This window comes from Siniperca chuatsi, linkage group LG9, assembly GCF_020085105.1.
Source record: "Siniperca chuatsi isolate FFG_IHB_CAS linkage group LG9, ASM2008510v1, whole genome shotgun sequence".
Taxonomy (NCBI): Eukaryota; Metazoa; Chordata; class Actinopteri; order Centrarchiformes; family Sinipercidae; genus Siniperca; species Siniperca chuatsi.
Window position 1 is genome coordinate 14,666,038 of NC_058050.1, and position 13,323 is coordinate 14,679,360.

Genomic DNA, 13,323 nt, shown 5'->3' on the forward strand with positions numbered 1-13,323 from the left:
TCAGGTGACCACATACTTTTAGCCACATAGTGTATGCAGACAGATAAATGTAGACATGCAAGGTAAAATGAGGTATTAAATATGGAAAAGGTAATTTAAAGGTCATGTTTCTATAGTGAGAGACGGGAGGAAAGACAGAGACAGAGACATATGAAGAGAGAAATTTGTAGTGTTCCCACCTGCAACTCGCAGCTCAGGCAGAGAGCTTGTAGAAAGCTTCAGTTTTTGAGGCCCTACAGAAAGCATGAATAATGCATAGGTAAAACCTCTTATTCTCTAAATTTTAAATGGCTAGCTGTTATCAAAAATAACTTGATCTTTGGAGCATTAGCAGACTCGCACGCAACAGAGTGGCTTCTAGAGTATACTATAGGAAAGAGAAGGAACTGGGCCCAAGTTCAACTTCAGTTTCATATTTCCAACTTTCTGAATTTGCCAGTGTCCATCAAGGCCATCTTAACTGCTCATCAAAACATGAAAGTTATATTATTGACACTTATTTATTAATACATTTTCTAATAAGAATAAATGCTTTGACTTATCACCTGGGCGTGAAATGCGTTTTCACAAAACACAGACTTAGGTGTTTCAACTGGGACCCTCAAATAAGACACAAGACAATGGCATGACTCACCAAAAGGTAGGACCAGGATTCAAGTCTTGGACTCCCTCTACTGGTTTGTAGAGAAGGCTGATAGAAAAAGCTGTGGAAATTGTTGCACCGTTGTGGCTGAGACGTCTCTTCAGTGAAATCACAGTGCTCAGCCCTGAGGAAGATTATTACAAGTTGTTAGAAAAGGCACCAGCCAAATGCTAAAACACCACAAACAAAAGACAAAAAAAGCAAGATGGCAACCAAAAGGGCAACTTCAAATGGAGCTTAATTTTTTTGAATGGTTTGGGGAAAACATAGGGAAATGTAGTTCGGCAAGGTGTTTAAGAGTTAAAACAATTAGTGATAAGTTTCCTATTGATCCCTCCCCAAGGTCTCCAATCCCAACAACTGCAGACAGGTCATTACTCTAAAAGACAACCTTATAGACAGTAAGGACTGATAAAGCTGGATCAATGCCACTGATCAGTTCCCACCACAATATGGATAAGCACACAGAACTAGAATAGACAGAAAGGGCATTCTCATTAAATGAAAGCTTTCAAATAGTCGTTTGGCTGCTATACACAAGGAGTAACTTATGGGGTGTGATGTAATTATCCCCTTTGCCACAGTTTCAGTGAAGATAGTTGAAATCCTGATTCATTATAGTGAATTAATAATCCCTAAAATTGAATCGTTGGTCATACAGTCAAAAGAGATCTTTTAACTTTAACAAGACAAGTCCACATTAGTCACAATAGTGGACAGGGAGGCTGTAATGCTCATTACACACCACAAAACTATGTATAGGTGAAAAATAGAAACTTATCAACTTACTTTCCACTTACTAAGCCCAAAAAGGCCACAGAATAAAGGCACAAGTGCCCCCCTAATGAAAATGAGTCTTTACAAGGTTATTCCAGTACTTGTTCAACACATGCACAGTGCCTAAATCATGGAAACTCTCATTCATTAAACCTGTACCCAAAAAGTCAAGCGCAAGTATGCTGAATGACTTCCAACCAGTATATCACATCCATCCTTTGTAAAAGCATGGAGAAAGTGATAGCTAGTCATCCAACTTCCTCTGTGGTCAGGCACTTAGACCCACTTCAATTTGCTTACAAAAGTCATAGAGGTACAGATGGTGCACTGCTGACCATGTTTAACATCATGACTAAACATCTTATGAATCCTACGGGATATACCAGAGAATTTGTGGATTTTTCTTCAGCTATTAACTTAAGACACATGTCTGACAACTGAGCAAACTCCATGATGATCTTGCGATATGAACAGTTACTAAATGGACTTTCAGGTGATATTGTTTTGTCAACTATGATGTTCTATTCTATTCTATCCTGCTGGCATTCATCATGCATCAGATGCACAGTGTCTGATGAGATGGCAGGGGGTTCACAACAACAGTCGTATTAAACTTGACTCTATTCTGGGAGGAGCCCAGGCTCGCATGCAGACTGAAACCTAGTTCCTCTCTGGCAGGGTCTGACTCACCTGTCGGTTACAGTGTGTAACAGTCAGACAAGTTACAGTACCAGGCTGCTGTCACTTCATGTAGCGTCACGAATATATTCCAATGTCCATGTCAATTGTTAGGAAATCTGAGTTTCGGGCGGATTGTTTAGCAACCCAGGCACTTCCCTCTCTTCTTCGGCTACTACGCTTGTAGCAACAGGCATGCTACTATAGAAGTAAACTGCAGAAGTGAACTTTAAGCAGAGTTATAGTTGTTTTTCCACCCCTGTATCATCATGGGTGACTCGGACGTGGTCGGGGCCTTGCCTCGCAGGAGAAGGGCGACTTTTGCGGCGGGGAGAGGTGCGAGTCTGCTGCCGATGAACGGGAAGTCTGCGGCGGCGTGTCAGAGCCCAGTGACTGCTGACATTAGCAGAGACAATGGCCAGGGAAAACGTGACCGTTCACTGGAGACAGTCCGGTCTAAATCAAAGAGTGAGAAAAAGAAACGCAGGAGTGACTTAAGTGACAGACTGGGGTGAGTTTCAACACACACCAAGCTGTTGTTCCGTTGAGGAAAGTTTAGAGGCGTTTGTTTTGTGATTAAATTTCTAACGTTACGCTTCAAAAGGCCAACGTTACATTCACTTTAAGCCAGTATTATTACCGTTTTATTCAGTTTGTGTCGTAACGTTAGCTAGTTTGAATGCGCAGCAGACAGAAAGAGGTTAACGGGTACTGAGTGTATCACAGCCAGGGTCGTTTAGGGCCGTCCTGACCAAGACCTGTTGATTTTGTTTCTCACGTCGCCCATTCATTCATACTTTGATTCCCCCTTTTTAGCGTTGCTTAGCAGAGTGACAAAAGCCCGTACCCTGCATGGCTAGACCAAGAATACGCTTGTGTGTGTGTGTGTGTGTGTGTGACAGCTAAAATGCTTTATGTGGACTGTTTCACTGATCAGGGGCGTCTCTAATAAGGGCTCAATGAACAGGGCTGAATTGTGGGCTTAATCTCCTTAGACCACTTAAATACCGAATTATATCCTGTGAACTGATTACAGTAACGTTGGAGAAAGTAGCAAGAGACAGCTAGATTTCGAAAAAAAAAATCTCACCTCCTTCCTGCAAAGCCACTCCCCACGGGCAGAGTGTGCGTAGACAGGCAGGTAGGCCGCTTGGCATATTACAGGCCTGCGACAGCCACAGATACCGGGTTCCCCAGAGCATTTGATTTATTAATTGCTGTTGCGATGTAAATAGAATTTCAATAAATATAACAACAAATGCTTCTGAAATACATTACCTACTCTAGCTTTAAGCACTACTTGGTATTTAGTGTAGCTACAAGAAATTAGTCGGCTATACTTTATTGTTGTGTACCAAAATTAAATGATAAAAGTTGTGTGGCAATAAGGGACATCAAGAACCACAGTTTTGAAAAATGAGACAGATTTCACCTTTAGTTTTCTGTGCTCCTGCCAAAACATTTTTATTATTGTTTTTTGCTGGTATTCTCTCTGTCTTCCTTCCTTTCTTTCTTCTTAATAAAACTGCCAGCAAATCTGAAGGTTAGTGTGTAGGTTCATAAAAGACAACAGTTTCAGTTTCCTGGTTGCCTTTTCATTATTTGATGTGCAGTCGATATGATGCTAGAGTCAAATATTAAAATGAAATGTATCTTAAGTTCATGATATTCTTGATTGTTTTACCCATTTATCCATCACATTTTCTGCAGCTGCCATAAGACACAGGAGTCCCTGCTGAGTTCAGCCAGTGGTTACAATAACTACAGAGGAATCCTCAACTGGTGTGTGGTCATGCTGGTAAGACAAAAGTTCACACTCACACACACACACACACTCACAAGAAACATACATACACAAACGTACATATACATACAACACCAAGGCCATGTCGATGACACCAGGATACATTTGAAAACACATCTTTTTTTAAAATCTTATTCTTATACCACTACTTTTCAAAAAACATCCCGCAAATTGGATAAATAAAAACAGTGCAGGTGTTGCGGCGACAAATCTTTCAGAAACTTGGATAATGTGCTTCCAGTTGGCTGGCAGCGTTAGAAAACCATATTTCTGTTACCTCTGACTTTGTGATGGTTTGTCTTTTGTTTCAGTGTAACTCACCACACAGTACACATGCTGTCACTGGCATATTTTTCAGTATCTGTTATGAGACGACTGCCTGAGTATGAAATAGTGATTTCATTAATGCAGCAGCGCAGGCCTTACGGTTAGCCTTGTTCAGCAGGTAGCCTTTAAGCACAAGTGATTATAGCGAGAAAGAGGGACAACACAAACATTGTTTTACTTCGTTTTAAGTATCCAGCCACTTGTTGAAAGTGTCTGTCTGTCCTTCAACACTCCTCACCAGATGGTGGCAGTACTGCACTCCTTGCTGGCCAACTAATAGAAGGAGAAAAACTGATTTTTGTGTTTCTCACTGTGGTTAATCTATTGGTATAGCATTTTAGTGTGCGTAGCTAATTTTAAAATAATGATCTGAATAAGTGTTTGACAAGTTAACAGCATTTTCAAATCCATCAATTTTATCCAAACTGAGATAATGTCCTGAAATCTCCAGTAAACACTGCCGTTTTCCTCTGTGCTCCTCCGTCTTCCTGGTGCCTTTTTGTGTCATACATTTGATAGTTTCCTCATCTTTAGTCTTTGCACATTACAGTGCGTTAATACATTATTCATAATATGTGAAAGGAAAAAATCAGTGAATCCCAAATGTTCCAAATGTCCCAAATGTTCACTGACGTGAAGTAGCATTGTTGTAATTCAGTTAATATCCAGTTTCTGCTCATCATCTCTTTCACAGAACCCACCCTAAGAGGCTGTATATGACATAAAGACTTGTTGACCCTATTCTGGTTTAAATCAAACATGTTGCAGTACAGGCAGATCATTTGGGAGGTTTAGAAAAAAACATTTAAATAATCAAAACACAAAAAATTCTTGAGTTATCTAAGTTTGCTTATTTTGAGAAAAATTAAGTACAGTAAAATAATTCATTATGATTAACAAGTGTATGTCAAGCTCAACACCCTTTGCAGCTCTTCCTCCTCTGTGCTGGAGAGAAGTGACAGAATATGAGAGAAGAGAAGGCTAGCAAAGACTGCTGTTAATCCAGGCTTTGAACACAGATCGTTGTGTTCATCGCAGGAGGTTTTCCTTCATTCCCACTGAACTTCTGTCCCATCCCCAGGCATAGAGCCTTTGTGCTGGGTAATGAGATATTACAATCCATTTAGAAAGAGGAAGAGCGAGAAGAGATAAAAGAGAATGTGGGGAGGAGGAGGATGAAGAGGAGGAGAAATGGGTTGAGGAGAGGACAGAGATGAGATAAAGGGAGAGATGGGAAAGAGAGGAGCAACAGAATAAGAGAGAAAAGTATGGAGGAGGAGAGAGGTGATATGGAAGGATGCATTTATGCAATTAAAAGCATAGAAATGACAATATGAACAAATGAAGGAAACATAAATTTAAAGAAACGAAGAGGGGATATTGTGCAACAAACGGAAATACATACACGAGACAGTCGGAAGAATATCTTTAACTCTTGCTTTGTGTTACAGGTGCTGAGTAATGCTCGCCTCTTCTTAGAAAACCTGTTAAGGTAAGTAAGTTCGGGGTCTTTTGAAAAGCATGTTATTTGTTATATGTCTTTTTCACGTTACCAATAAATCATTACATGTTTATTTCAAGAAGCTTCCTGTATGCTTGTTCCCAGTATGCCATTCTTGAACAGAGATTCCAGTGATGTTAATGATGAAAGATATCAAACAGAAGTATCAGGTTCTCAGAAATTTCACACTTCTTCCTACTCTTAGTACAAGCACTGTGCTTTTACTAATCCTTAATCTATTTTTTGCTCTATTTTGACAATAGATCTTTTTCATCACAGACATTTCAACATCTCTCACAGAAAAAGCACAAGTGTAATTAATACAACAATAAGGACTGCAATGATGTACTGTGACTCTAATTATAACAGAGCCATTTTTAATGTTATTAGTCACACCTGTGCTTTCCCTACTATGACAAGGCAAAATGTCTGCTGTAAAAAAAGTCTATATATAAAGCATAAAATTAAACCAGAACTGAGGTCAATAAGTAAACAATTCACTCAACTTAAATCATCCATTTCACTTATATAATAAATATGCATGCAGTGTGTAGTTCTTTAACATTTGATTTTTGAAGAAAAATTACTTCATTAGTTGACTTTAAAATCAATTTCTGTATTCCAGCCATATATACATTAATTTTCATTTAGATTTCTCTTTTTTAATTGACCATTTCCTCTTTTATTTTTTATTTTTTGGTTTGTTTGTTTGTCAGGTACGGCATTCTGGTGGACCCTATTCAGGTGATTTCCTTGTTTCTGAATGATCCCTACAGCTGGCCAGCAGCATGCCTGGTGATTGGTAGGTAAACTTTTCGTCTGTCCAATAAGTCACCTGCTAGGAATGCAACAACACAATCACATACAGTCACATAATTAAACAGCATAATTCCTGTGTTTTAAGATCAAAACTGTTAAATATTAGGAACATTTACTTTATTTAAAATTTTAGTAAGGATAGAAAATCACTATCAATTTGTTAAAATGAGCTTGAAAAGAAATCACTCCCATCATCCCAAAACGAGAATCACTCCTAACCACCAAAGCCTTAAAAAATTATATGGGACACCTGAGAGTCAGATTCAGCTTTATATACATGAGCATAAATAGTATATCTACTAATACATTTTAATCTGGCCATGTCCTTAAATTTTGTCAATGAGACACTTCAAGTGATGTACAAGCACTCTAGCAATAACACTTCAAAAACATGAAGAAACACAACTTTTTGAGTATAAAATGTTTTTCTGAAAACAACGTTTAGATAATTGGGTAAAAAAAAATAAAAAAATGTCCTTAAATAGGTGGTGTTCTGCCTCATTTCCAGCCATGCCTTGTTTTAAGACACACAGACACATGCTATATTCAATGTTTTTTTCAATATTTATTTTTATGGTATATCGCAGTGAAAGTCTGCAGTGGTGCAGCTCACAGTGTCTCTAGAGGGACAATCACCTGCCCTATATACTGCACACTGGTACTGTGCTGCAGAAAGAGGAAGAGAGTGAGAGAAATGGGGAGCAAGAGAGGAAAGAGAGATGAGTGGGGGGAAACGGGGAGAGAGCTGATGTAAAGTGCTGCATCAACACAGGGCAAGAGAAGGTGGAGGGAGGATGAGGTGGATGGAGTTAACGTAAATGACTGCAGTGACGATGGTTAAGAGACAGGTGAGAATGGGAGTCTGTTTATAGTAGCATGGACAGTAAAGCAGCTCATTCCCAGAGGACATTCAGTACTTCTAGAGTCACTGCAGCAACTTACACACACTCCCACACACAAATACCTCAACACAGAATAAATGAGAAGTCTACAGTTTATGGTAGCCTACCAGCAAAATGCGTAAAGTTTGGAAAACCAGCCTAGAAAGTTTTACATTTGGGCAACTGGCCTGTGAGTGACCAAAAAAAAGGAAATGTACACTAGTGTAACTACGCTACAAGTCTGTTGCTTCCAAAATATCCCTCAAAAGCTGCACTGTAGATACCTGATGAAAGGTTTCCGTGTGTCTAACAGGTGCTAAATGGGTTAAATGGTGTGGTTTGTTCCAGTTTGATGCACGTGTAGGCTCAATTATTGCTTTTTGTTAAAGATGCTCAACAGGCCTGTTTCCAAAAGAGATTAAAAATACATTAGCAATAGCACGTTATGCATTTCCTGAGGTCTCTGCTCTTCAGACAGGACAGAGTGCTGACGTGTGATGAAGAACAGAACATAGAATAAAATAAACACACAGTTAAATCTTATTTTGGTAAAATGCCATACACAGCCCTGTTGAAAAAATAGAAGGTTTTACTCAACTTTTGGACCGTTTTTCAGTAAATGAAATTTTAGCAGATAATTTTGTGATCCTGTAATTTGCATATTCTCTGAAAATGTGAGTTGTCTCTGTGTTAGAAGCCACCTGGTTAAAAGAATTCCTGAGAGGAAATTGCAGATAGTTGGTCTCCCGGCTATACGTGATTTTTGTTTACTTTGTAGAGGTGTTTTCAGGGGTAAAATAAAATGTGACATTTGCCTAAATACAGAATCTCATGTAACTATAATGAGCATCTTTGCAGAATCCTGGTGAAGTCATGCCTACTTTATCTAACTAACTGCGCATTATGACAGGTTTAATTAAATCGTTTTCACTTGTGCATGACTAGCTTGATTTATGGACAAATCTGGTCACATCATCACATGAAAAAGAGTTTTGCCTGTAAGGCATTTGTTCCTTCTTAGAACCTTCTTGTCTCTTCATAGTACTAAGTTTACCGTGAAGTCAGAAACAAGCATGTGACTGAACCAGTAAACAAACTGATTTGAAATTGCAATGCTGATGGATAGTTGCATTGATGACAGAATGATAAGACCAAGTAATCAAAACATCTGACAGTTAACACATCTGTTGGCTCTAGATTAGATTGACGTGCTAATGCACTGATTAGGGTCTTAAAATGGAACAATCGCTGCAATTATGTGCCATCAGTGTGGCTCAGCCAAGTCTAGTCAGGGTAATGAGCAATCTACATAGCATACCAGTGGTTTCCTTAAGTTCATGCAGTAGTGAGTTACCCTGCAGTTTAAACTGACACTGCTACAAGACAAAAAGGAAAACAATTTAGCTTAATTTGCTCCCTACAGAATCAGACTTAGTGGCAACAATTTATGCATAAAAAAACTTTCAAATATGTCCCAACCCTAGCACTGTTTTCTAAAATGTGGATATTGTAGCTGTTTAATATAAAGTGAGTTCTCTTTTATTTTCTTCCCCTAAATATATTTTTGCAGGTAACCAAAAATAGCAAGAATAGAAAATAAAATGATTGTATGTATGTGTGCATGCACACCCACGCACTTGCTTTGTCACTCAGCTGTCTAGCAGTTGGTGTGTGCTGTACAACACATATGCTGGATCATTTCTTTCATCAGGTCTTGCTGTTTAATCATGTGAGAGTCTGTGACTCTGTGTGTGTGTTTGTGTGAGAGAGAGACAACGTGTTTTATGTGTGAGAGAGCACAGAGAGCTTGCTAAAAAGGCTGTTGAAAAGCTTAATTCACTTAAATACTCAACTTGAGACCAGACCAACCAACATATCTTAACCAGGACTGTTTTGAAAAGTATTATTAAAGTTAATGAGAGAAAAAAGTGTCAGTTTGGAGAAACAAGGTCTTCACCAAACAGCAACAATGTACAACATATTACTTTAATTACAGTTGCCTGAGGAACTTGATAGTCGGCTCTTAAAATAATTTGTCTCTATACATCCCCTGTCTCAACTCTCACATTTAATACCAGCAATGTAACCTATTTCCTTTAATTTAATTATTTAGAGAATTACAATCTTATACTTAAGTATAATATTATCACAAGTAAAGACCTATGAAGGCTTATAAAGAAATGTTTCCTTTTTCTGAGATTCATATTCATATTTTCATCCTGCAGAGACCTTTCAGAAGTGGGTCTGTAAGGAAAAATGTAATATGGACTGTTTTAGAGGAACTGACATGAATCTCTCATTGTGACAGTGTCCAACGTGTCCATTCTGGTGGCTCTCTACACAGAAAGGCAGCTGTCGAAGGTGAGTGGAGAAACCCTGCCTGCACTTAAACATCTGAGCACTGTGGATTTTAACTGAACTGTTGAATTCTGAGCACTTTCACAACTCCCAGGAGGGATTATTTTTCTAAAACTGTGCTCTGAAACTGACTGACTAGCTGACCCTCCCCAATTGCATCTGCAAATGTTAAATGGTAAAATGAGAAATTAGTTTCACCATCTGCATTTAGGGCATATTCAGTTATGCTCTGTCTGTTTGGCATGAATATGGAACATCATGAGCTTTTTAAAACTTTAATAGGCCACCATAACTCAAAATGTGGTTGTGTTCAAAAGCAGAGCAAACAAATACTTAAAATGTTTATGTTCAGCTGCTGTATTCTTCTCTGTTTTTAGAATAAGATCAACAACAAATGGCTGAAGTTAAAAATCTGCAAACAAAATAGTAAAAGTAGTTAGTTGGGTGACAGTGGTTTAAAATAGGACAACTTCCTGGTTTTAAGATTTAATGTAAAAACTCCTGCTGTCCCTCTCTGCCTCTATCTTTCTGCCCAGGGTTCATTCAGCGAACTTGTTGGATTTCTGGTCCATTGCATTAACATGGCAATCATGCTAACATTCCCTGCTGCTGTGGTCCTATTGGTCCCCTCCATGACCCCAGGTAAAATGTTTTTTTTTTAATTGTTATTAAAACAATCCATGCAGCCTTGCTACTACCTACTATACATAACAGAGACAAATAGCTGACTAAAATAGTAGCATCTATTACACAGCCAAACCATTATCCATTTACTGGTAGTTTACAATGTAGCGATGGGTATAAAACAGAAAATAATGTAACTGTAATAAAGATTAAGAGGACATTCATATCCTTACCCTTCAGAGAAACAGTCGACCAGTTTGATAGTGCCGTAAAAGACATCTCTTATACAGAGTCATGATTGGAGTCGGTTAGTGGTAATGAACCAGTTGGTCATGACTGGATAATTTCCAGCTGGAGAGGAGAGGAGAGGAGAGGAGAGGAGAGGAGAGGAGAGGAGAGGAGAGGAGAGGAGAGATGCCAAAGTAGGTGTGGTTTGCAGTACAGGGTCATCCAAGGGTCACCTCCTTCTGTCTTCATCAGGCTGCCTGACAGAAACCATGGCCGCCCTCCACAAACGATACAATTCACCCATGATAAATTAGCAGTACTTTACGCAACATGATACACCAGCACATTATATTCCTTGGAGCAATTTATTCAAAACATTGTAGATCCAGTTTTGCCTGATGTGCATTGGTTATATTTTTAAAAAAAAATACAGTTGTTCCCATCCACTAAAATGTTCTCTACTCTTTGTTTTGTAAGTAAATGACTCAAGATAGCCAGTAGGATTCATTTGCATCAACAGGAAATTTGACTGTCATGTCAACAATTATTTCTTCAGCAAATGTAGAAAATGTATTATAGCAAACATAGTTTTTCTCATTTTGGAGTAATAAAATGTGTAAGAAAAAAGTGCATGGGTAAGTGCATTGTGTAATGGGTAGTTGTCAAACTTTCACTACTCCCCCAGGCCAACTGGTAAAAAATAATATGTGGGACCTCTACAAGGGATACATATTTTGAACTTGAACATGTAATGAACTTGAAATGTAAAATATTTCACTGCCAAACGTCCCATTTGTCACAAACATTCCACAGTAGGAGTGTTTCACACCATTAACATAATATATTTAACTCAGATTTTTGGCATAGTGTCAGTCCTTTATTCTTCAAGCTTTAGTTGGGACACCTCTAACTTTACCTTGATCATGAGACAGACAGATAATGAGTTTATAGTGTAATTTGGAACACATTTCAATGTTAATTTCGCCCTAGAAAATCATTGTTTCAATTCTTTGCTCCTCTCTCATTTCGGTATAGTCTCCTCTCCTCCCCTCTCATCTGTTCTCTCACTGGGAGGTAAAGGAGTCTGTCCATCTGTCTGTCTGTTCTTCTCTCTGCGCTGCTGTTCACACAGGAAGGGCAATGACAGAGGGCAGGTGTGTAGGTGTGTGTGTGTGTGTGTGTGTGTGTGTGTGGGGGTACAGATATGTGTGTGTATCTGTCATTATTTCAATATTTCCACTGCTTTTGGTGTCCCTTAGTGTGTACAAGTCTGCTGCAAGGAATTTCTGTGTTCAGAATAAAAACTGGAATAGCTGTGTGTATCTACACATCTCAATGTAGAACCAACTATCTACCTGTGTTGCACCAATTATATGTTTACAGTAAGAAGACAAGAAATATTTAGTAAGGGTGATAAATTATACGATGCAATGCAATATGATAACACAATACACTGATATTTAATACAATGTAATATAATATAAAATCTTATCATGTTAATGATCATGATGAGATTTAGTTTAGGAATCAGATTTTACGAAAGTAAAAAATGAAAATCAGTCAGACAATCTGGGGTGTACACACAGTGAAGTCCTGCGTACTTGGTATGTTTTAAAGGTAGGTGTAAAACACACTGTAGCACTCTGCTTATGTAACCAATATTCAGCCATACATACATACAGTGTGCTTAATGTACAATGGGAGGTATTAAACTTTGTTTTTTGAAGTTTCCTGTCTTTATCATAGAAGCCTAAAGCTTGCTCAGGTTCCTGATGAAACAATTAAAAGAGAACAACAAGTAAAATGTGAGGGAACATAATTTTGGGACAGGCATATGGACTTGAAAGGAAGACAAACACCTTTTTCAGCTTTTATGGATGCAGGTAATCAAATAGCTCTCAGTGTAATGAATGAGAAAAGTAGAAATCCTCTGCAGGTGCTGCCGGTCAAACACAACGTCCTTTTAGATTTCTAAGTTTACATCTCAGATCCCAACTTAGATAATTATCCTTATTGCACAGACTTGAAAGCAAGGTGTGTCAAATTGGCATCTGAGGTACATACAGTAGGTAGACTGAGCTGAGTCAGGCATTTCTGGCGGTGGAACGAGTTTTTACCCTGATCAACGCACTCCCTAGAGGAGAGACACGTCTTACTACAAAAAATGAATCATGTCGATTTTAATCTGTGACGCATTACACTCCCAGTCTTTGCCATTCTTGAGTCTGCGGACAGAAAAACACAAATAGTGTAGTTAACCTATCTGAGATTTTTGAAAATTGAAAGTTGATGGTTGTGAGTTCACAGACAGATTTATGTTTTTGCTGGGAAATTGTGAGTGGGTGATGATTTGCTTCTCTGGTATGTTTTTCCACTTAAGCGCCGCCTCTCTGCGTTTCTATGACGGCTATCTACAGTAGCTGCCTTGGAGCCAGTCTAGTTGTCTAGAAGCCACATAGAGCCAGGAAGACAGATGGTTAATGGAAGATAAGATCTGCTGTGGTTTGATGCCAGGTGTGCTGACCTCCACCTCACCCTGTTGGCACAACAGGCAGTTTTTATTTGTGTGTTTCTGTGTGTGTTTGTGCACATGTATGAGTGTGTGGGTATACGCTTGTTGGTGTGTGTCTGTTCAGCATGATCCTTTTCTATCAAACATATGGTGATTATTGATAAAGCCCTG

At 38.7% G+C, this 13,323-nt stretch overlaps 1 protein-coding gene and 1 long non-coding RNA gene across 3 annotated transcripts in view; one reads left to right on the forward strand and one right to left on the reverse strand.

Annotated features, from left to right (window-relative positions):
• The window catches only part of LOC122881306, a 105,399-nt gene extending 101,629 nt beyond the window's left edge, over positions 1-3,770 (reverse strand). Inside the window, exons 1-3 of the long non-coding RNA XR_006379142.1 lie at positions 3,189-3,770; positions 635-767; positions 180-233 (exon numbers count right to left, since the gene is read on the reverse strand). This is a non-coding gene — a long non-coding RNA (uncharacterized LOC122881306). The remainder of the gene's footprint in view (positions 1-179; positions 234-634; positions 768-3,188) is intronic.
• dgat1b (diacylglycerol O-acyltransferase 1b) overlaps positions 1-13,323 on the forward strand; it is a 28,147-nt gene that overhangs the window by 8,351 nt on the left and 6,473 nt on the right. The window contains exons 1-6 of one of the 2 annotated variants that reach the window (XM_044207325.1): positions 2,038-2,609; positions 3,809-3,896; positions 5,681-5,721; positions 6,447-6,532; positions 9,739-9,791; positions 10,325-10,430. In XM_044207325.1, coding sequence (XP_044063260.1) covers positions 2,368-2,609; positions 3,809-3,896; positions 5,681-5,721; positions 6,447-6,532; positions 9,739-9,791; positions 10,325-10,430 — 616 coding nt within the window. In that variant the 5' untranslated portion in view covers positions 2,038-2,367. Of the gene's footprint in view, positions 1-2,037; positions 2,610-3,808; positions 3,897-5,680; positions 5,722-6,446; positions 6,533-9,738; positions 9,792-10,324; positions 10,431-13,323 lie in introns of those variants that run through there. The other variant, XM_044207326.1, reaches the window with a different exon arrangement.